The sequence below is a fragment of the Sphaeramia orbicularis genome, chromosome 8 (genome assembly GCF_902148855.1).
Source record: "Sphaeramia orbicularis chromosome 8, fSphaOr1.1, whole genome shotgun sequence".
Classification (NCBI taxonomy): Eukaryota; Metazoa; Chordata; class Actinopteri; order Kurtiformes; family Apogonidae; genus Sphaeramia; species Sphaeramia orbicularis.
The window spans coordinates 38,892,341-38,917,322 of NC_043964.1; the positions used below are offsets into that span (position 1 = coordinate 38,892,341).

General features: G+C 37.7%; 1 protein-coding gene across 2 annotated transcripts in view; it reads left to right on the plus strand.

Annotated features, from left to right (window-relative positions):
* Positions 1-4,543: 4,543 nt before the first annotated feature.
* prkcbb (protein kinase C, beta b) overlaps positions 4,544-24,982 on the plus strand; it is a 199,517-nt gene continuing 179,078 nt past the window's right edge. For both annotated transcript variants that reach the window (XM_030141271.1, XM_030141269.1), the window contains exons 1-2: positions 4,544-4,990; positions 8,612-8,643. In XM_030141271.1, coding sequence (XP_029997131.1) covers positions 4,812-4,990; positions 8,612-8,643 — 211 coding nt within the window. In that variant the 5' untranslated portion in view covers positions 4,544-4,811. The remainder of the gene's footprint in view (positions 4,991-8,611; positions 8,644-24,982) is intronic.

A 24,982-nucleotide genomic window follows, 5' to 3' on the forward strand; every position in this document is an offset into this window, starting at 1 on the left:
TTGTATTAATAAAGCTATCTTTACAAACAATGTATCATAGAGGGAATGCACATACGCCACTTCCCACCTGGGCCACGCCCCTCTAAGTCAGACTGAGTGGCAAAAATAAACTGGCTCAACATGGCGGAGCATAGCAGTAAACACAGCGAGACCGGGAAAAATGTGGAATATAACATGAAATTAAAGACAATTGGACTGGACATGGATCCATACAAGCTACCAAAAAACAAGTGGTCTACGAACATTGATATGTGGCCGGAAATCACGTACCCTGACATTTATATGAACCTGATTTCAATGCTGGGAAAATACCCAATGCAAAGGCTGAAAGCATACAAAAGCCAAAGAGTTGTTGACATCCTGGTCATCGTTAATTAGAGGATTACAGCTGGTGAGTGCTTTCAATTCAACATACTATTGTTTTTGAGGTTTGATGTCAGTGCAGACGTAATTTCTTGGCGGTGATTGCCAAGGTAAAGGCCCAGCAGTAGTGCTCACAGTTCACTACTGATTTACTGGAGTTGAACCCTTAGTATTGACCCAAGTGAGTGGATGATCTACTGGTACTTTGGAGATTTCAGTAGAGTTAACATCAAATACTTGATCCAACACAGCTACAACAGCTTGGCCTAGAGTACCCCCTTATCTGGAAAACTAGGTTAGCCTCAGTTTAGGCTAGTTTACAAATCATGTAGAACACAAGGTTCATAATCACACAATTGAAGACAAAAACGTTTCAGTTATCAAATATAGAACTAAACGACAGATGCTAACATTAAGAGCTTTACTAAGAAGTAACATTAGCCAAAACGATATGTAATTTAAGGTATGACTTTACGCAAGAACACAGCATAATTAACGTTACCTGACACGAAATGGTAACCACAAATCCAGGTTTCGTTGACTGGATTCCAGTTATTTCTACGAATTGCAGCAATCCATCTGCTTCTTCTGTCTTTGGCTTTAGGTTGCCGCTAAAACGATAGCTCCGAGTGCTTTTTAAATCTATTTGTGCAATCAATGGCATAACAGCTCTTCCCCATTTTTTAGATTGTTCTAAGTTTTCACAGTATTCAAGCCAAAGCCGCTACTCATCTCCCTCTTTCTGCCACTCAGTGGACATAACTGCGGTGACTTCCGCTAGCGGTGACGTCACGTACATACCCTCTATTACAGGGGTGTCAAACTCATTTTAGTTCAGGGGCCACATTCACCCTAATAAAATCTGAAGTGGGCCGGACTAATCAAATAATTATAGTGGAAAAAGTAAAATTACATGATGGAAATGTTTACATCTACAGACTATCCTGTAAAAATGTGAAAACATGAACAACCTGAAATGTCCTAAGAAAAATAAGTGCAATTTTAACGGTAATATGCTTGTGTTTATCATTTATACACGTACAGATCACAGTGGATCTACAAATGCGCAAAACATTTAGTAACAGGTAGAATATTGGTAAAAATGCACTTATTTTTCAGGTTATTCACATATTTTGTGAAAGTATAGTTTATAAATGTCAGCATCTTCTTCATATAATTTCACCTTTTTACACTAAAACAAAGAGAAAACTGTAGAGTTGTTGTGATTTATAGAAAATTATGATAGTATTTTACTGGTCTGACCCACTTTAGATCATACTAATCTGTACATCCTTTACTTTACAATATCTTCAGTGTCATTTTAGCGTTTCACAATTTTATCCCACGGGCCAGATTTAACCCTTTGGCGGGCTGGATTTGGCCCCTGGGCCACATGTTTGACACCTGTGCTCTATTACACTGGGTTACAAAAAAATGTTTTTGCAAGTTGTCTAGGTTTTTTCAACTGAATTAGGACCATTTTGCACCGCTAAATCCAAAAATGACATCTGTTTTTCTCAATCAGGTCAGGTTTTTTAGCTAATTTGATTTTGAAAAATTTGATCTTCTCACAAAATATAATAATTAATACCAAAATAAAATTGGTAAGCACACTTTACGAAACTTGTGACTTGATTCCTGTTAGGTACAATGGTGTATTCACTGCAGATGTAGCAGAATACGTCAGGCTTATTTTTGCAAGATCTTCTAGTCAAAGCCATTTCATTCACCTGTAATATTAAAAAAAAAAACATTAATCATAAATTGGCAAAAGTAAAATCTTCAGAACTCATTTATTGCAAGAAATATGAAAGAATTTTGTATCATATGATGTGAAAATGCCCATAAATGTAAGCAAAAATGTTAAAAACCCAATATGTAGCATAATTCAGAAAGTTGACCTGAATGAGCAAAATTAACCCTTTCATGCATACTGGTCACTACAGTGGACAGTTATTCTACAGCTGTTCTCTTGTATATTCATGGGTTTTGTTATTTTAGTTCCATATCAGCCAACACAGTGGACACTTATGCATCATCACAAACACTGCAAATCATACCATAACTGTAACTTTGCTGTTCTTGATGAACCTGATCTGCAGTAAGATGTTTGAGTGTAAATCAATTATTTGTTAGACAAAAAGTTTTTTTTTTTTTTTGCATATTATCTCCATGAAGTGAGTAATAACTAGCATTAGAATATGTTAAAATGTGAGAAAACATCAGATTAGCAGCATTAAAATGTTTTTATTTCATTGTTTTCTCACTTTCTGATATTGGGTTTTAAACATGTTTCTTTACTTCAAAAATTAAATGCATGGACATTATGTAACTTCATGAAAAAAAAAAAAAAAATCGAATACATTGTTTTTTTCATGCCTAAGGAGGAATAAAAACACTCAAGAAAAAAATCTTGACGAAGGTTGTCATAATTCATGCATGAAAGGGTTGATGTGATTTTTGGATTCAGCACACCAAAATGATCCTAAATCAGCTCAAAAAACTTAAACCATAAATTTGTTGTTGACCAGTGTTATTTTCCTTACAAAGAGAGCTTTCAGAAGACACTATTTTTAAGACTCCCAAATGTAAATGTAAAAACACCTTGGGATACCTACTACACTGGGTTACAAAAAAATGTTTTTTTGCAAGTTGTCTAGGTTTTTTCAACTGAATGAGGACCATTTTGCATCGCTAAATCCAAAAATGACATCTGTTTTTCTCAATCAGGTCAGGTTTTTTTTGCTAATTTGATTTTGAAAAATTTGATCTTCTCACAAAATTGATTACATTTTTTGTGACTTTATCAGTTGATTTTTTATATACTTCTCACCCAAAATAGGTTTTAAGAGAAAAAAAATCATTTGATCACTTGATTCCTGTTAGGTACAATGGTGTATTCACCGCAGATGTAGCAGAATACGACAGGCTTATTTTTGCAAGATCTTCTAGTCAAAGCCATTTCATTCACCTGTAATATTAAAAAAAACCATTAATCATAAATTGGCAAAAGTAAAATCTTCAGAACTCATTTATTGCAAGAAATATGAAAGAATTTTGTATCATATGATGTGAAAATGCCCATAAATGTAAGCAAAAATGTTAAAAAGCCAATATGTAGCATAATTCAGAAAGTTGACCTGATTGAGCAAAATGAATGTGATTTTTGGATTCAGCACACCAAAATTATCTTAACTCTCCGGTATCCGGGTGTGCCTTTTAGGCACACTTTGCACTTCGTGTTAAAAAACTTCATATTATTTTTCACAATTTAAATAAGGTTAGAATTCAAAAGTTGTTCATTTGTGTGTGATCTTTAAAATTATGTCCACCAACTAAAATTTGCACATTGTAAACAAAAGAAAATTACAAGACTAGCATCTGTCTCCCAAGTGTGCCTAAAACGCACTATTTCTTCCATTTGATATGTATGATTAGGGCTGACCTTGATTTACAAAAATAAAATCAAATTAGAGCAGAAAAATAAATCAATATATAATATTTAATAGTTTGATTTATATGTGTGCATTTTACGCACACTTGGTGACAGATGCTAGTATTTTTGAACATTTGACCTAGCACCAAAAATAATAATGCAAATTAACCAATGTTAGAGTTAATCATGGACATATGCCAGGCTGCAAAAATCAAATAATATGTGATCCACTTTTTATGTAGTATATTGAAAAAAAATTTTTTGTGTGTTTTTTGCATCCAAAAAATGGTTTGTTTACATTACAAACACGGCATTTAAAGGGTTAAAAAAATGTGACAATTATTGAGTATTTGGTATTTTTATTTACGGCTCAAGTTGATGAAATAGAAAAAAGAGTAAAAGATTTAAAAACAAACTGTATGAAAAATGTTTTGACATGATTCCACAAGTGTGCGAAAAAGGCACACTTGGTGCTTAATAAGGGCCTTGCTAGACGGGATTAAATCAGCTCAGAAAACTTAAACAATAAATTTGTTGTTGACCAGTGTTATTTTCCTTACAAAGAGAGCTTTCAGAAGACACTATTTTTAAGACTCCCAAATGTAAATGTAAAAACACCTTAGGATACCTACTATCACACACTGTCTCTCATCCCTCTCTCTCTCTCCTTCTCTCTCGCTCTCCCTCACTCGCCTCTCTCTCTCTCTCTCTCCTCTCTCTCTCTCTCAGGAGTAAAAGAGGAAGCTCAGTGTGCACAGCCTATCTCCGCCACACCGTTTATTCAACAGTAGAAGACAGTAGGAACCCAAACAAACTACTGAAAACTCACATCCAGCCTCCTCTCTCACTCACGCGCCACATCTTTAAGACTCCTCCGCTTGGGTGAAAAAACAAAAAACAAAAAAAAAAAAAAACCGCACGAGACGCTACTTCTTCTTTTGCAGCTTTTAAAGCCGTGTTTGCGCCAGTTGAGTGACATTCCAGGTACTTTGCGTAGGTTAGTCCCGGTAGCATGGCAGATTCGGCGGCGGCCAACAGCGACGGGGAGGACGGACCCCGTCAGCCCATGCGGGGCTTCGCGCGCCAGGGAGCCCTCCGCCAGAAGAACGTGCACGAGGTGAAGGACCACAAATTCATCGCGCGCTTCTTCAAGCAGCCCACGTTCTGCAGCCACTGCACGGACTTCATCTGGTGAGGAGACACCCAGGGGTGCACACAGGGGTCCTGAGGAGTTCAACCCAGTTTGGTGATAGAAAAAAAAAAAAAAAAAAAAAAAAGTTCAACAGTTAAACTTAAATGAGAAAATGATGTAGATTTAATAAGAATATGAATATTAATATGAAAAAACAAAATGGCTGTGTAGTGGACGGTGTTTTATAGTAGCCTGTTACATCATTAAGTTACAGGAGGAATAAAGAAAGAAATAAACATCGATTTCAGCTTTATTCTAAAATATAAATGTTATAAGCGTAAGCTAGTGCAGAAGGGGGATAAAATGAGGGCTGAATATATTAGTATGAAAAAGAACCTTGTTGTTCGGTGATAATAAAAAGGCAGAACAACTGAGAGAAGGAAAAGCCAAATGTTTTCAGGAGTACAAAGTGAGCATCAGCCAGAGGAAATAAGTGTGCTTTTTATTTGTTCTTTCTCAACACTGCTCCAACTTCAGCCTTCCTCCTCTTCCTCCTCAGTTACCTGTGCAGACATGTCAGCAGCCCACCAGTGTTTTTTTTTTTTTTTTTACTCGACAGTGATACAGCTCGGCTCGGCTCTTTGGTTATTAAATGAGTTTCCGGCTCTGGGTTGGCCTAATTTGTTCCGTTTATTATTATCTGCGCCGTGTGCCATTCCCAAAACGGACATTATTTAAGTCCTGTGATGGGCTTTTTAATTTGTAAGTGATTTGACCTAGAAGACTGTGTACATTCACGTGTGTGTGTGTGTGTGTGTGTGTGTGTGTGTGTGTGTGTGCTCATGGGACCTTAATGGAATGGTCTCACTGGTTGTAAATACCCCAAAATAGTGAACATTGTGCTCTCTTCTTGTAATGACTTGACCTGCTTCTTTCTATCTATCTATCTATCTATCTATCTATCTATCTATCTATCTATCTATCTATCTATCTATCTATCTATCTATCTATGTGGGTCAAGCTTTTACTCCTAACCCTTTCATGCATACACTCTCAAAAATAGAGGTACAAGATCAGAACATTTATGTATCTATAAGTAAATTTTTTAGGAATGTTCTCTCAAAAGTACAATATTGGTCTTTAGGTGGCCAGAATTGCACCTTTAGACTATGTAAAAGGGTCCAAAATTTTGTAAAGTACAAATTTGTACTATAAGGTAAGGTACCCTGCAGCATTAAAAAATGTGTGTAGACCATGAGAATAGGTTATAGGTTAGGATAACTTAGCAATAGGCCTAATTATAGTTAAAACATTAGGCTTAGCGCATTATTTATTACACTGGTCTACAATTTTTTAGAAATGATTTGCTTCAGAGATTAAATGTGCTAAATGTTACGCATTTTAGTAAGATTAATTGGAAAATAAATGACAAAAGTGCTGGTTTGCTGATGTTTTCAAGGTATATGATTAAGTGTTATTACACATATATATATATTGGTTTATGTACATTTATATAATAGTTTTATAAATCTTCCACTAAATAGAACGTATAAAGTGAATGTATTCTAATGTGCAGACAGTGTTTTGAAGTAGATCTTGTTGCTCTGAGACAAATACAGGGTGGGGAAGCAAAATTTACAATGAACATTTAGTTGTTTTTTCTCAGCAGGCACTACGTCAATTGTTTTGAAACCAAACATATATTGATGTCATAATCATACCTAACACTATTATCCATACCTTTTCAGAAACTTTTGCCCATATGAGTAATCAGGAAAGCAAACGTCAAAGAGTGTGTGATTTGCTGAATGCACTCGTCACACCAAAGGAGATTTCAAAAATAGTTGGAGTGTCCATAAAGACTGTTTATAATGGAAAGAAGAGAATGACTTGAGCAAAACTATTACGAGAAAGTCTGGAAGTGGAGGAAGCAACAAAAAACGTACCAAAGCTTTTATTAAAGCTCTCAAATCCAAAATCCTAAAGGATCCAACCAAATCCATGAGAAAAATGGCAATTGAACTTCAGGTAGACAACAAGACCGTTAGAAATGCAGTAAAATATGATTTGAAGATTTAAATTCTCATGTTTTTCAATAAACTAATTGGTCATACACTGTCTTTCAATCCCTGCCTCAAAATATTATAATTTTTGCTTCCCCACCCTGTACTCCTTTTGAGTCAAACCCATTCTCTCGTTAATGCTTTAATTTCACATTATGACCCAAGGCTGTATCTTGGAAAGTTCAGCCAACCAGCATTATTTATTTGATTTTTCTTTATCAGTGACTCTCATGCGGTAAAATTTCATTACTTTTATTCTGGAAGCATTTTCCTTGTAGACCAGTGTTATATATCATACTTTAATTACTCTATATTATATTTAATAATAATTTGTATTTTAATTTAATAGCCCAATTAGCTCAATGATAATAGCCTAATCATTTATTTAGCTTATTAAAACCTCTGATTATTGCCATAATCTCTGTTTTATCAAGTTTTCATTCACACCTCCATGTCTTGATGTCGTAGTTTGCCTATGCTGTTTTTCTTTTTTTTTTTCTCAATTAGGCCACCGGTTCAAACTTTAAACATCATGGTCTTATCAACCGTACGAGAGTTTTCTTTCTATGTAAAGTACTTAAGGTACAAAAATGGACCATTTCGAAAGGGTACAGAAATGTCTCTCGAAAAAGTACACCCCCAGCGACAAGCATTTGTACCCTTTTAAGTACAAGCCGGTACCTCTATTTTTGAGAATGTAGTGGTCACTACAGTCGACAACTATTCTACTGATGTTCTCTTGTGTATTCATGCATTTTGTTGTTTTAGTTCCGTATCAGCCAACATGCATCATCCCATACACTGCAATTCATACCATTACTGTAACTTTGCTGTTCTTGATAAACCTGCTCTGCACTAACACGTTTGAGTGTAAATCAAATGCTTGTTATTGTTATTAGACTGCAATTTTTTTAAACAAAATGTGTTTCTTTTTGCATATTATCTCCATGAAGTGAGTAATGACTAGTATTAGAGTATGTTAAAATGTGAGAAAACATCAGATTAGCAGCTTTAAAGAAGTCTTTATTTCATAGATTTCACACAGTATATCAGTAAATACACATTTCTTTCCTTCAAAAATTAAACCTATGGTGTGCAGCTGCAACTCCCTGAAAAATAGGTTCATAAAAAAAAAAAAAAATTCAATCACATTTTTTTTTAAATGCCTAAAGAAGAATAAAAAAACTCTTGTTTAAGGCTCTCATAATTCATGCATGAAAGGGTTAATATAGCCGCAATATAAACATGACAAGGGTCTGGGTGTGTGTTTTTCCGTGCAGGTAGCATCTATCTGCAACTTAGTGTTTGTGGAGACCTTTATTGCTCAAACAATAATTAAATGTTGTAGCTCAGTGGTTGCACCAGGCGGTGTGTGATTCTTAGCGTGTACTTTTCTGGAGGGAAAGCTTTAAGCTCTGCAGGATGAAAGTGGCAGACGGTGTTTGACATTTGCTTTTATGCTAATGTCTCGAGGCAAAAAAAAAAAAAAAAAGTACAGATTTTTAGAATTCCCATTTCAGGTTCTTCCTGTGTATGTAATCTGTGTGATGTGTATTCTCACGCCTGTGCATGTTCAATATTCAACTTGTTTTCTGTGTATTCTCTGTGTCTCTACAGGGGTTTTGGCAAGCAGGGATTCCAGTGTCAAGGTAGGTGGATTAAAGGCAGACATACACACACACACTGGTTATCGGTGTGGCTTCACTGTTTCTTTTTTTGGTTGTTTCATTCATTATTTTGCTTTTGAGGTTCAGATTCTAAGATTGCACAATATCACATCATCTTTCCTCTTTTCTCCTGTCATCTCTCTATTTCACTCCTTTTCTTTCTCTGGTAACATCCCATTAAAAGAAGAGGCTGTGTCATTGTTTATCTGGTGTTTTTATTCTTAGTGGGTTTTAATGAACTATGTTTCCAAGGCTTAAAACTTTAAACATCACTAGCTTGACAAGCCGTTCATTCTCCCTGATGTGCAATTAATTTACAGCGTAACAATTTAAGAGAGCCTTGCAGCTCCCTGGGATTTGATGGGAACAAAGAACGTGGTATTTGTCATTGTTAATGCTATTGTTCCTTTAAAATAATAGCATGTGGAAGTTGTTTGGGGTAATACGGCTGTAGATTCAGCTTTTCACATGAGCTGCTATCAAGGACTATTCAGATAAAGGCTGTGGGGGACAGACGAGTGCAACAGATAAAAAAGTCTCAGGACTTTGGGTGGGAGAAAGGCACCCAAAATGGGAAGCAGACAGTAAACGACGTGTAATTTTGAAACACCGCAGTGCTGTCAAAATGTGTTTCTGTTGAACAATCAAATGTATAAATTTGTGTGTGCTAAATGACAGTTACTGTACATAAGTCACTCTGGTCTATAGCCTGTCATTCATTGCTTTCACATCAACAGGATAAACTTAGAGGTTCAGGTTAATTTTATATCAGTTCATCTGACTTCCTGTGATGATGAAATAGAGAAATACATCTGATTTGGTGGCTCTGGCTTGTTTCAACAATCCGATAACACATATTAAACTTGGGTGGTGTGGTTTTGTGTTGCTTTTGTCATGCAATACTTACTTGGAAAACGAAAGTAGATCATGTGAGGCCATGGTGTTAATTGAGCATTTCTAGTACTTACTAATACTTCATCATATGGTTTTAAAGTCACAGGAAGAGATGTCAACTACTTCAGGAAAACAACAATCTAATAGAAATGTTCAGGTCCCTTGGGTTTAGTATTTTTAAAATCAATTTTCATGAGGACTGTGTTTTTCTACTTGTATTAACAGCCAGCTGAGTGTGTCCAAGGATTTTTGTCTCCTAGCAACAGTGAAACATTCAGACGCAACCGTCTATATGCTCCAGGATGGAAGAAGTGTTACTCAACACAGCAGTGGCTTAGCTGTAATTAGCCCACTGTGACGGGTCAATACTGTTCTTTAGTGTGAGCGTCCACTGCACTGCAGGACCACTCAGCGTCTTTAGAGAGCACAGGGTGGGACTGAAGGCACCCATGCACTCTGGTCCTGGTTCTAACACCTGGACAGAGAAAAAAGCAAGAGGAGCTGAAAAAAAGTGGCGAATGAGACACTATTTCACATCGGAAATCTCACTGGTTCCCAAAATAACCTTTATCTATTTGTCTGCATGTGTGTGTGTGTGTCTGGAGTCTACGTGCAGTGTGGGGTCTAAGAACTTTCTGGGGACCAAAATGGCTGACTGCATAATGTAAGACGTGCACTGGGCCAAATCTTTATACATATAAGCATATGTAATCACTCTGCAACAGTTGGAAACTAGATTTGTGTGGGTAAAAGTGGTCCACAAATGCACCTCCCTACCTCCGTCAGGTGTGTACATTTGTGTGCATGTCCTGAATTGCTCTCCGACCCATTTGTACGTCTGGAGCAGAGTATCACTTCCCTAGAGCCGAGGGAGAAAGGGAATTCCTCTGCAAGGTCACACTAAACACACCTACACACAGATACACTCATGAGTGTCTCTATCTTTGTGAGGACATCCCATTGACATAATGCATTACCTACACCAGTGTTCCTTAACGGGGGCGTTGGGACATTTTTGGTGGGCGTTTGGAATGAGAAAGCTGAGAGGGGGGTGCTAGTCACTGTTGTACACTACATTATACATCACTTGCCTCTTCTTCCAGTGTAAGGAGCCCGTGTCTGATGTATAACAGAGGCACATACTCATTCACATACTCCCCCCTGGTCTTACAGGCTGCCCCCCCCCTTCCACATTTGTTTCCGGGGGTGCCAAATGGCTAATGATGAGGTGAGGGGGGCTTTACCTACTGAGCTATATTACCCACCACCACATTTTCTGCAAACAGGTCCGTCGCAGTCACATTTATTTATTTTTTTTCAGGGATGGGGGGCGACAGGAGAATCCTGATGCTATTAGAGGGCGTTTGTTCAAAAAAGGTTGAGAAACACTGACCTAAACTTTCATCTGAACCCCAGAAGCATTCTGTTAAAATACTATGTGGACAGACTGAAATGTCCCTATAGTCCTACTAAGTATAAATAAATACAAAATTACAGGGGTTGGACAAAATAATGGAAACACCTTCACCTCAAGATGATAATGCCCCAATCCATACAGCTAGAATTGTTAAAGAATGGCATGAGGAACATTCTAATGAAGTTGAGCATCTCGTATGGCCGGCACAGTCCCCAGACCTCAACATTATTGAGCATTTATGGTCAGTTTTAGAGATTCAAGTAAGACGTCGATTTCCACCGCCATCATCTCTAAAAGAGTTGGAGGGTATTCTAACTGAAGAATGGCTTAAAATTCCTTTGGAAACAATTCACAAGTTGTATGAATCAATACCTCGGAGAATTGAGGCTGTAATTGCCGCAAAAGGCGGACCTACACCATATTAAATTATATTTTGTTGATTTTTTAAGGTGTTTCCATTATTTTGTCCAACCCCTGTATGTCCCTGTAACTAGACAAAGGCAATACACGCACACTTGTTGGTATGTGAATGATGTGATCTGTTTTTGTTTATCTGTTTCCTCTCCCCTTTTACATGGTTGTGATTGTTTGGCAGTTCTGTACTTCTTATGCTAAGTAAATGGAGGGTGTTTTTGTGTAGGCAGTGTGATATTTATGTACTGCATGCATATATACATAGATGGTTGGCTGCGTCTTGATGGTTATAGCTCCTCCACTTATGGCTGTCCATAAAAGGCAGTATTTACTGTAGTTTTACATTCAAACATTAACATTGCCCCTTAAATGCCAGCTTTTTTTAATTCTTGTAGATGAGCTTCAAACCGAATATAGGCTCATCATAACAACGCAGCATTAGCACATTCACTGTGGCATTGGTTCCTCTTTGTCCTCATTATGCTCCGTCAGAAGTCAAAAAGGAAGTTTGATTTGACTTAACGGTCAGTCCAAATTATTTTTATTCTATTTAATTCTTTTTTTTTTTTTTGTCGTCAATAGGATTTATACGCAGTGCTTTGGAATAAAGATATCCACAAATGATCTTCCTTTAGCTAGATTTTAGTAGATAATAGAGTAACACAAACAGGTTTTCAATAAGCAGTACAATCTCTCAGTTACTGCTGGACCAAGAAGGATGTGGTATTGCTTAATGCCCAGTCATTGTTTTATACAGAATCTGATAACGTATAGATGCATATTAGATTTTCTTTGTTCTGTTCTCTCAGAGGTGTATAACCCTTAATACTTAGGAAACGCTTATCATTAAAAAAACCTTGCTGTGATGAGGACATTTGTGGCAGAAATAGCATTAACACTGACTACACCCACTTTCATAAAGGACAAAACTTAGAGCCCTTGTCTTAATAATGTGTGATACTAAAAATAACATTGTGTTTCTAGTAGATTAATGTATCAAGAATGTTAAACCTACCAGTGTGATATTTTTCCCCCTATATTTTTAAGGTCGGGCTTCGTCTGGTGACAAACTGATTAAAAAAAGAAAAATACAGCTGTTTGAATACTGGGTTTGCACAGTTTGTCAGACTTTCTGGGTTTTGCATATTGGGCCCATCTGCACAGTTTTGGTCAGAGCAGCTTTCTTCCTCTGTGTTGTTGCTGTAAACATAAACTGTAAGACCTTTGCAGGATGTGGCTGTTTTCCATACACTAAGAAAGAGCGTAGGGTTCAGATTGCACTAGCAGCTTGTATTATGTAATGGGCTGCTTCTAAGTGTGTTCATGAGTTTTCATCACATTTCAGATTCATATTCTTTGGGAGCTTGTGTGTGTGTGTGTGTGTGTGTGTGTGTGGTTGCACATGCCTAATGTTCCAACAATGACCCAGTGAACACTTATTTCCTTAATGGCTGCTTGTGCTGCTGAACAGAACTGCGTGTGCTCTAATGCTTCCACGTGATTGGCTTTGTGTGTGTGTTTATGCACACGTTTCTAAATGAGTGTGTTAATAATGAGTTGGGTTTCAGAGTGTAACAGGCTGTCAAGTGTCCTCCACTGGCTCCTCACAGACTTAATGGACAAATTATCACTTTAGAGAACTTGAGAAGGATGGGTGGGAGGCGGGTGGGTCGGGGGCTGGGTGACAGGAAGTATGAGAAAAGTGGAAAATAGAGGGTTACGGAGGGCAACGAGGGGAGAAAAATATGGAAAAATGTATGAAAAGATAGAAAAGAAGGGTGTAGAGATGAGAGGGAGGGAGGGAGGAAGGAAGGAGAGGTGAAGGAGCATGGAAAGAAAGGTGGGGGTGGAATTCATCAAGGAGAGACAAAAGGGGGAGAAAGTGAGTGGGAGGGCGTAGGATGGAGGATTACATGTGATTTCCTAGTGGGCTCCAATGAAAGTAGCCCACTGCAAGTGCGCTGGGAAAAAAAGATTGAAACACATCTTACAAAAAGGTACTTCATGTTTTATCGTAACATAACATAAAATGACATATAATTCTGTCAAGAGGATACACACAGAAATGGAGCAAAGACACTGGAGAAGAAAAAAATTAGTGCAAAATTAGAGAAGCCATTCACCAATTTCTCCATAACCCCTCACATTGTTTATCAGCTTTTTATCTATGTACTATACCATGCTGTATTATACTATATTTTAGCATTGGGCTATTATTTCAATACACAAGATGACAAATGCTGTCTTCTGAGTGGAAAATAGTAAGTATGTATATGCTTTTGTATCTAGAGCAGGGGTGGGCAATTAATTTTCTTATGGGGCCACATGAGAAACTTTGACAATTATAAAGAGCCGAATCAATGCACTTGCAGCTCTGCTCAATATACAGTATATCTCTATAAAAACAGTAAATGAAACAATACAATAACACAATGAAAATGTGTAGCACAGAATATAACTATTTAATGAATATTCACAAAAACATTTCTGAAAATGTGCAAAACCAGCTCCATGTTAACTTTACATTAAAAACCATAAATGCAGCTTTGTTTGCATATCTCAGTTCCTTTTCTGACTTCAGTGAAGAAATACTTAGAAGTCCATGTCTTGTTAAAATCTTTGCATTCTTAATCAAACTTTCTTTCTTTTTTTGGCATTAGCTGACATCTTAATGGGCTGAAACTGACCAACAAACCAATAAGGTTTATTATAACCATAAGTATGTGCAAAAAAACCCGCTAATTTAGTGGATCCTACAAAATAAAAGCTGTGCCGTTGCATTGGTTGCATCTATTACCATGACATATATTTGCCTTGACTTTTAATTTGCCAGTGACCTCATGCGGGCTGGTCAGGGTCAGCTATCAGGCCGCATGTGGCAGGTCTGATCTAGAGTAAAGCAGGGAGTTAATTCTGAAATGTGTGTGGCAGTGGTGTTTGTCAGGGTTTGTTGTTGAATGCAGCTTTGTTAAAATATCACATTAAGCTCTGTTTTTGTTAAAAGCTAATTATATGATATATGCATGTGCTGTGTGAGCTTTGTGTTGGAGTTTGTGTTGTTGAGAGCTGGGTGTCTGACGTGACTTTTTGTTTCAGTGTATATCACTATCCTTATCCCCTGCTTTGAAGCTGGAGATAGCGTGGCCGAGTGGTCTAAGGGACTGGATTTAGGCTCCACTCATATCAATGGTCTGGGTTCAAAGCCCACCACTGTCAGCATTATTGGGTTTAAAGTTTGATCCCCCAGATGTACGTATTTGTTCCCTGTGCATCCAACATGGAAAGTGAGGTGTGGTTTTTCAGATAGTGATGGTTTAATGCAGAGGGGCAATTTCAGTGTCTTTTGCGCATCCAATATTTATTGACTAATGAAGATTCTTTATTCTTACATTTTAAAACACCTGTGAAAAAAAATCAATCAGTGGCCAAAGACAAGTCATTTTTGATCTTGTTTGAGTTATGGCATCATTTACTAGAAGACTGATTTTCAAAAACAGTTTCAAGAAGGTTCTGGGTTTGACTCTCAGTCATACCAGAGCCTTTCTGTGTCGTTTGCCTGTTCTCTCCGTAATGCATGGGTGTCTTCCGAGGGTGCCAGTTTCCCCGCCATTAAAAATGTACATATAGGTTAATTCTCCTGTTGATACCCCTGATCACAGTACTGATGAATATCTGGAGTTGTTTCCTGAGTGCCTTCAATGGCAGCTCACAGTTCCTAATGTGTGTGCTATGGGCTAATGCTAATGCTAGTGCTAGGTACTGTGTGTGTGTATTTGGATTGATAAAATGCAGAAAACGAATTTCCCTACAAGGATAATAAAGCGACTTTAACCTTTATTTACTCATATGATTTTTTGCCAGTTTAAAATAAAATTTTAGAAGTCAAATACTTTGTAAAACTATTGAAGCATCTGACTGAAGATATGCAAAAAGACTACACATGTAATAGTTGCATAAGCTCTACTGTTGGAACATTGTCTCTCCAGCATCTTTTCAGTCACTGAAGACGTCCTGTCAGCTTCAGTATGACCAGAATTGTTGTGATTTTCAGTTCTATAAATACTTTTCACTTCCTTCTCCAAAATCGAGCGTAAATATGCTGAGGTAGTGGCTGTTTTGGTGTTGGTGACGTGTATCATCCTTTGGGATGTGCAGTCCACTGAGATGTTTCTCACAAAACTAGAAGCTACTTTACTATCTTTATCTCACACTTTGACTTCTTGTGGAGTTACATGTGGAACAAAAAATGATTTGTCTCTTGTCACTGACCGATATTTTCCCCAAAATGTCCCTTTGGGCTCGGTGGAAGGGATGGGACTACAGCTGTCTTTTTCCTGGTCTTGACACTTTTTGCCAACAATGCTCACATTTCTTGTAAAGGAAATGCATGTGAACTATCTATTTCTGTGCGGTAGTCAAGCCGATTTAACATGATTAGTTAATGCATGTCCTCCACCCAAAACAAAATATATAATAATTCTAATTTTAAAAATGACCAACCATGCAGTGGGTGAACTAGTGTACTTGTAGGGGTGTGGGATATAAAGATATTAGATTGTGAAGGATTAGAACGTATCGATAATCTGACAAAGCAGAGAGATCGTGATGTGATGTAGTCAGAGCCATAGAGTATTCAACGGCTCTGGATGTAGTTATTTACTGACGCACAGATGCATCATGTGGGTTCATGTCCACCTCACATGGATTTCATGTTGTGTAGTGGGAGTTATGGCTGACTGTGAAACTGATGAGTTGCTTGCTAAAAAGAACTCCACTTCCATCATATGGAATTGGTTTGGCTTTTCCCCAAACGACAAAGTGCAAACAACAGTAATTTGCAAAATTTGCACAGACATGGTTTGCACGTCGGATGGCAACACTACGAACCTGCTCAATCACCTGACAATGAAACTGCTAGAAGATCAGCCACACCACAGCCAGAGACGGCAGGTAGCGTTAAACAAAAGCAAACAACTTTAACACAAGCATTTAGTAAAGGCACTCTGTATGAGAAGAGTAGCAAACGGTGGAAAGAGCTAACGGAAGCAGTGACTTTACCTGGTAAAAGATATGCAAATTAGTCTCAAAGATCAATGTAAAGAATTGTGATGAAATTGAGATTGTAATTTTATTTTTAAAAACTCACGATATGATATTTTTGCCTTAAAGCCCCCACCCCCCCCAACTTTAAGGTACACCTTATCAAACCTTGCATATGCAATAGTCAGGCAGAAACAGTCCATAAACATTAGATCAAAATCTTTATTGACGTGTAAAAAGTAAAACATAAATCTGCTTCCACTCCCAGCCGTGTCTTAAAAAAATATCAACTATACTTTTCATTTTGACTGTTTTATTACTTGATTATTTGTGTACATCACTTATCAGATGTCAAAACATCTTATTGCAATACAGCCTAAAAAATTTCCAATATTATTTACCGGCCATATTGCTGAGCCCAACTGTATTTATAATCCTCAAAGCAAATCACTGTACATTTATTGTGTTGTTTTCAAGCATGTCTTATATCAAGAGAGCTGCACAACAGTAGAGTGGTCTCATCCTGCAGCCAAAGGACAATCACATATGTTCGAAAAAAACACAAAGCACATTAAATAAGGCTGATAGTTGTAAGTGTGTGAGACAGGAATGCCGGAATGATACTTGAACAGAGAGGCAGTGGGTGAGATTTTTCTGCCAACCAGAGGAGATAATGGACAGAAGAAGAGATAGAAAAGAGGCGAGAGAGAGGAAGAGATGAAATGGTGTAGGCACAGAGTGTAGATTACACCTAAAACAAGCCCATAAAGGTGTTGTTTGCTGCAGCTATTAGCACTCTTCAGCAAGGAAATGTATGTATATATAAAAAGCATTATTCAAGAGCTCTAGTCAAGCCTCTCTTTGACTGATGGAGTCCATGTTTCGGGTGCCTCTGGTTTGCAGCAGGAATCGTCAGGCTGCTGTTGGGCCCGGTGCCCACGGTTCTGGATTCACATGAAACGTTTACTGCCTTTTCATGAGCCTATTCAGGTTCAAATGAGTTAGTGTACGTTTGCAAACACTGGTGTCTGTTGGCGGTGCCGAACGCAGCTCAGGTGCTTCTGCAGCTTCAACCTATGTGGGTGGGAGGTCTTCGGATCCAAAACCTTCCTCCTACGCACACAAACACACATGCATGCAAGAACATTGTCGCGCGCACACAGATCACATGAATGCATGTGAGGAAACAAAACAGTCATGCACAAATACACACATACACACACACACATCCTCAGAGCTGATGTTGAGGTGTATCACAGAGATGCTGAAACATAAAACACATATCTGACTCTCATGTACTTTGTTGTGTTTCCTCCTCCTCTCTGCTCTTTGTTTCCCCATTTTGTTTGACCCACTGCTCGCTTTTCTTCCATCTGACTCATGCTCTCAGTCTCTTTCACTTTCTCCCCTTTTTCACCACAATGCTTACCACTACCTTCTTGATTTTCTCTTTTGTTGCTTATTATTATTATTTTTTTTTAAATTTGTCCTTCTATCTCATGCCAAATTCTTCTTCTTGCTTCCTTCTCTTCTTCTTTTATATCTCATCTACCCTCCTTCTTCCTTCCCCCTCCATCTTCCCCCTTTTCTCTCTAGTGGCCATGTGTTGGAAGCTGTGGGCTTTGATGCTTTTTATAAATAGCCTAAGTGTTCCACTGAGAGCACCACCAAATGGGATGGATGGACGGATAGATGGATGGATAGATAGATGGGGGGGTGGAGGAGGAGGGAGGGCTGAGTGTGTAGGTGTGATGGGAGAACATTGGAAAGCGTCAGAAAAAAGGGAAGGATTAAAAAGCGACACGGGCAGACAGAGGTGCTTATTGAAATAGCAGAAGGCATCGATCGGAGAATAAAGCTAAAGCTTAACTTTAGGGGTTTTCACCTCTGCAGCCCTCACGAATGCTCATAGTTCAAAAAGCTAGTTCTAGTTTTAGTTATCTTAAAATAATTCATCTTAAATTGTCTTTAATTTTAGCAGTGTGTGAAGACTGACGAATAGAATAGTCGTTCAGTGAATCTGCTTTAGTGAGATAGTGTCACAGCAGTTAATTGGTACAGCTCAGTTTTGTGCTACTGTTTATTTAAAAACACAAATTTGGTCAGTGTCTGTGGATGTTCTTTTGTACACTTCTATTATTTGTTTGTAAAATTCTTCATACTCTCTTCTTATGTCACAGATCTACAAAAACGTTACGGCATTTACTTCCATTTTCCTCCAGTATAAAGAGAGCAGTCACAGCCATGAGAAGTAATGTTGTTCAAACCTCCAATGAAAACTCACAGACTGTGCATAAATTGTGGATGAACCTTCTACGACATCACCCACTGGTTTGTAAATTGCAATTTCAAAGACTTGTGATGCACGATATGGCCGTCACTATGTTAGTTGTATGGAAACACGTGGGTGGAGTTGGAGAACACAAACCAGAACATATGGAAAACACTGACCACATCCACTAACAGTGTAATAATAACCACCATGAAGAAGTGTCGGCCACTTATTAAATATTAACACTAGAGCTGTCAAAATTAACGCATTAACGCTGATTAATCCATCATCATGACTAATCTGATTAAAAATTTGAAAACAATTAACCCATTTGCAGCGCAGAATGACTCTGAATGTCTCTGGCAACGCATTTCGGGCAGTTTGTCCAAGTAGAGTTAGCGTCGCGCATGCGCAAATGGGCAGTTGATCCGGTAGTGACAGGCAGCAGAACCAACCCATAAAATGGAAGACACTAAACAGCATGTTGGTCCTCTGGAAGGAAATATGAGGACAAAAAACCCCAAGATGAAACAGTTGTTTTAAGTTTTGTTAAAACTGTTGAAGGTGTTTAATAAACATGTTAAGAGCATATATATTCCCTTCTTTCTTGAGTCTGTTTGCTCATGCAAAATAAAACGTGATTAATATAGATTAAAAAATGAATGATATTTAATCTGATTAAAAATTTTAATCATTTGACAGCACTAGTTAATGCACAGTTGTGTTGGGTAACAGCAAAGTCAGTGTATATATACTGTAAGTTAAACACACTAATTACAGCGACCAGTGCTAATCAACTGTTCATATAATTCAGCATGAATTACTGCTACCATGAGCTAATGCACATAAGTTGGGCCAGTATTATAACTGAGCATCAGTAACTTTTATGACAGAATCCTGTGCAGCCCTTTTAATGAAATGTAATGTAATGTAGCTAACTGTCAGGGAGAGAAACACATTTTATTCGATAAACGAGAGCTCTAAATGTCTCACTCAAATCAAGCTAATGCCAGTTGCCTTAATTATGCTGAATTTTTTGGTTTGGATAATCTTGCATATTGGACTAAATACTCTTCCATTCATTCCACGCATTCATGTACTGAAATATTTTGCACTTGTTCAGACACTACAGTGTTTAAACTTACTGTTTATTGTGTTATGTACTCTATGTCATTGGACTCCATCTGTATAGTATGTCTGTAGTAGTTCCATTTGTATAATATGTTCACAGCACTTCCCCCTGCTTATATGTCTGTAGTACTGCCCTATCATGTACACACTGTATATTCTCTTGTTGCTGCTTATTGCACTTCTTGTTAGTTGCTAACTACATTTCATTGTGTGATGACGGTAAAGTTGAATCTAATCTAATGTAATCTAATCTAAAATGGGTGAGCTATACAATAATTCCCTTCTGATACAGGTCTCACCCCCACTGAAGGGGAAATTTACTGTAGACACCAAAATAATTTTTTTGTACAGCACATGACTGTAAATGTGTTTATTTCAGCTAAAAAGTTACTCAACTTGACTTTAACTTGGTGGTCTATAAGGAATGGGTCACTTTTGGACCCAGCAGCTAGTGAACATTTAGTTTACCACAGATTTCGACGTTTCTGCATTGGCTGCTTTTTTCAGCTGCTTGTGAAAACATAGCTCCACCTACAATAAAATGTTAAGGCAGCGTTTAAGGTGAAAAATAAATGTTTTCTTCTGAATTTTGCAAATAAAGACAAAATGACCAGAATAAAGTTGAAATTTTGAGAATAAAGTGGAAGTACCATTTTGGTATTTCATGATTAGACGAGATTAGATTATATTGTTAATAAATTCTTGCACAAAATACCTTATGTAGATGAACTGCAAATTAAATTTCTCCTTTAGTGCATATAAACACTTAAGTAATATGGTAACATGTGTTAGAAGTATTAGGACCTTTCTTTGTTTTGGCCCTAATACTCTTGTCCCTCTGACTTTGTAGCACAGATATCTAAATTTCTTAAATTAATTAACAGTTAAATTAACACATATAAATAACGTACAATTGTTTTGTAGTCAGGTTTCACATGCATTAATCAGTTGTTCCTCATGGAACAGTAAACCCCATTTTAACTCATACAATGCACAGTTCTAGTTATTGTTTGAAGTACTGACCTCATCCATATAATTTGACCTTTACTTTGTGTTATGTAACACCATTGTGCTGCCTTCCATGCCATGCTGTGGTAGTGCATACAACACCAGCCTGGCTTATTGATAGAGCCAAAAATATTGCAGCATTATAGTGTATTGATTTTTCCTTAGTTCTCTTGGTGCTTTGCAGACACAACAAACTTGCATCCTAAAGAGTTTATCCTCATGGCACACAGCAACATAATATGAATCATGTGTTTTAGGTGGGATGCTCTCTCTGATTATTACTAGTGGAGGAGATACTGCAGTGTAGGTTTTATGGAAACGTGTTTGTTCAGCTCATGCACCCACTTTAAAATTACTCCAATCTTGAGTTCTGTAAGTGAATACAGCTTGAGTTATGCAAATTTAATTTTAAAATTTTAAAAGGCAGCATATGAATGTAAATGGGGTTATTTGTTGATCACAAAAGTACATTCAGATGAATTCGAACAGAATCACAAAACAGGTCAGTCAATCTATTTATTGTACATTTTATCTGCAGTTTTCACTGTATTTGCGTGTAAAGCGAGACTTTGTAATGGCTTTGTTTACTGTAGTGGTAGTTTTCTTTCAGACAGTCACTCACCCAGTGAGTTTCCTCCCATGAGTACTTCCTCTTTTCAAAGTCAAGGGTGTTAAAAACTGTTGTATGTTTGTGAAGATGACTTTTTCAGCTTACTTACACAGAAGAAAAGAAGCAGAGAATGTCAGAGTAACATAATCAACCTTAAAATGGGTGTTTACGCAGTTCGTGTATATCAGCCATCAGTGATGGCTATCTGACGGCTCTGTGTCTTTCTACTATTCCACAGGTAGCCTATGACAAAGTCTAATTTTACTTGTCACTGCAGGCCAGCTCTTTTTCTCCCCTCTGATCTACTTTCACACATCTGAAGACACTATGTGCATGGTGGTTTGTTTGCGTGCGTGCTTGTACTCACTTTCAGTTACAGATTGACAGACAATCTCCTTCAGGGCTCGGTTGTCCTTGCTGCTGACATTTGCGGCAATAGTACACCCGTTGCCACGGTGACACCTTGGAGACATATCAGGACAGATCAGACAGCCAATGTGGGTCAAGCTTGCTTGACATCACAACCTAGACACACACACAAAACGACTGGCCACCATGCCCTCTGTATCTAAAATTAGATCTGTCACTTATCACAACTACAGTAAGTCACATGTTCCATCAAATTTGATGAGCTCCAAAAAATCAAGACCTAAATATGTGTGATCGAGGACACACGCCAAGACACATGTCAAAATCAGACAGCAAAGCATCAGACCCAACTGCTTTGTAATAGATATATGTATAGTTTTCCTTTCTTTTGTCCCTGATGGAGGAAAGTACAGAGGTAATATTTTCGTTTGCCACAGATGTGCTCATTTGATCATGATTGACTGCTAAAATAGATGTTTACATATTAACCAATGAACATTATGAAGTTAAACATTGTGGAACTTGTGTCTGGCATTAACAAGAACTCAAAGAAGAACCAAACTCCCTGTTAGACCTCCTACAAACATAGAAAATGTCATTAACTGTGTGAACAGACACTCTGTCTTTCATTCCTACAACCACTTTATGCAAAGGTGGGTGTAGGAGATTTATGCATATCCGAAAACCTGTGGATATCAGAGTCTTTCATAATGTTTAAAAGTAGGTGTGCTTCTTCTTTTGGGAAGAAATGTAGGTGTCAGTTTACATGACCCCGTATCAAATTCAGAATTTTGTCATATCTTGAATAACAGTGAAATACTGGTGTGCATGTCAAACATAGGAGCTGAAACAGATGAAAATCCCCTGTACTTTGAAATGTTTTTGAAGCAGACCTCGAGTCATCAGATTAAAACGAGGGAAATGTCAGTAAATATTTAGCTGCTAAATAACATTAATCATGTTTTTGAAGTGTTGGAAAAAGCTTAACTCTGTAGCAAACACAACATAAGGAGTAAACTGCACTAATATATTTTAAGCGACCTCTTTCGGGTGTAGTTAGAAGAGGAGATGAGTTGGGTGCATCATGTTCCATCAATGTCGCCTTTTTACTCCTTTAAGTTATCGGCTGTCACTTTCACCTTCTGAGAACATGGATGAGTGGCCATCCTGCTTAATTTAGTTAAGAAAATCTGAGTGGAATCAAAGTAATCACTGATGCCAGATTTGTCTGTGGTAATAATAGTTTTAAAAAGACGATGTTACCACATTTGTTTGCTAACTGTTTAGGAGGTCAGATACAAATAAACAACACTAATATTACCTTTAATATTTATACTCAGCTCATGTTATTGAGTTGGGGGGATTTATCTGTTACAACTGCAGCTCTTGTGGTTTCAGAAGCTGCGGCTTCAGGGTCTGGTTTGGTTCTGCGATATGCATACAGGCGTGTATGTAGAGTAACATGCAGTTGGGGCAGTCACTTTCTTTTTCATTGCCACATATTTGAACATTAACATGTTACAAGTTTGTCTCAAAAATAACTTACATTATTAGCAACATGGTTAAGTGAGATTCTGGTCACCACTACAGTTTCAGATTATCTTGGTAATCTTGATAATCTCATAAATCCCTTTTCCATTGGACATCTGCGCAAAACTTTACTGATATTTACTAAATGTTGAAAAACCAGAAGTGCGTAATGTCAGTTTTTCCATTAAATCACAAATGCAATGATTTGCTTATTTATTATCGCGAGATGACACGAGAAATCATTCCGTAAACATGGCGATGCACATAAATATGGTGTTGATTTACAGATATAGTCATTAGTATTATATATTACCCCTATATCTCGTACTAAATTAAAAAAATTGATTGGGTTTCCTGGTGTGTCCACACATACCGCAACATGTTTCTTCTTCTTCTTCACTTATTGTTACCGTCAACATCTGTTTTTTTAATTCGCGTGACTCTAGTTGCGAATAAAGGTCTTTCCATTGCAGTTTTGTGCGTGATATACCATTTGTGGTACGCCCGAAAAACCACCTCTTGCCAGCACAAAAACTTTTAATTGAAAAATGAGACTTTTGGCGAAATTGCGCAATTTGAGGGTCAATGGAAAAGCAACTATTGATGGTAGGCACTGGACTGAAACATGTTCAGCATTTGGCTTGTGTTTGTGCTGTTGTTGTCATTCCATTCAACAGTACGATGAATACTGACATGAGTTGTTGTGAATATTGATATCTTAAGGTGAAAAAGGGTGTTTGATCTCCAAACCCAGCTTAGTTTTTACAAAAGCAGATCATCCATTGCCTTTTCTACACAAACATAGATGATGGATAGAAATGTAGTGAAGTTGTCTGAATGGTGGATGGTTTTCTGTCTCTAACAATATACGTAGAACATCAGGGATGGTCTGATATGGTGTACAAAAAGTTGTGCAGCATCGATAACTTTGCCACAGTCACTGTTAGTTTACTAATGAGCACGAACAAGAGTCTGCATGATTGTAACCGAGCAGTTCTAGCATCCCAAATCTTAATTAAATCCTTACCAAGCAGATGGAGTATGAGTGAATCTGTACTGTGACTCTTTCATATTCATATCAGCCTTCATCCTATTGATGTTGCCTGTTGGAGGTAAACTCTTCATTAGTACTAGAAAAACATTGAAATTATTTTTGCTTAATTCAAATAAAATGCTCATTAAACCAATGCCTTCTTGGCTGTTGCCATTTCTGCAGGCTTGTAACACATTAATAGGTGCCAACTCATTGTAAATCTGTGTCAGTCCCGCAGAGTACTGTTGCCTATACTTAACTCTGTCAATAGCTGCCTCCCCACAGCACCGAGGGGAAATGGCTCATTGTGCCTGTGGCTGGAAACTCAGTGGCCTGCACCAGTCACTCTGGCAGGTAACCAGGCCTCATTATAGCCCCTATCCGCAGGATTTTACTTTTTCTGACTTGATGACCTCTAGTGCAGAAGTGAAGTTATGTCATCATTCGCCACTGTCTTTCCAGTTTCACTATGCAAGTTATTTTTTCTACATATTTAAAGTTTTCCACAAAGTCCAGGCCTTTTAACCCTTAGGGGTCCACGGTCAAGGCCCCATGACATTTTCAACACATCATAGCATCGGAAGTTTGTCACAAAAGTGCGGA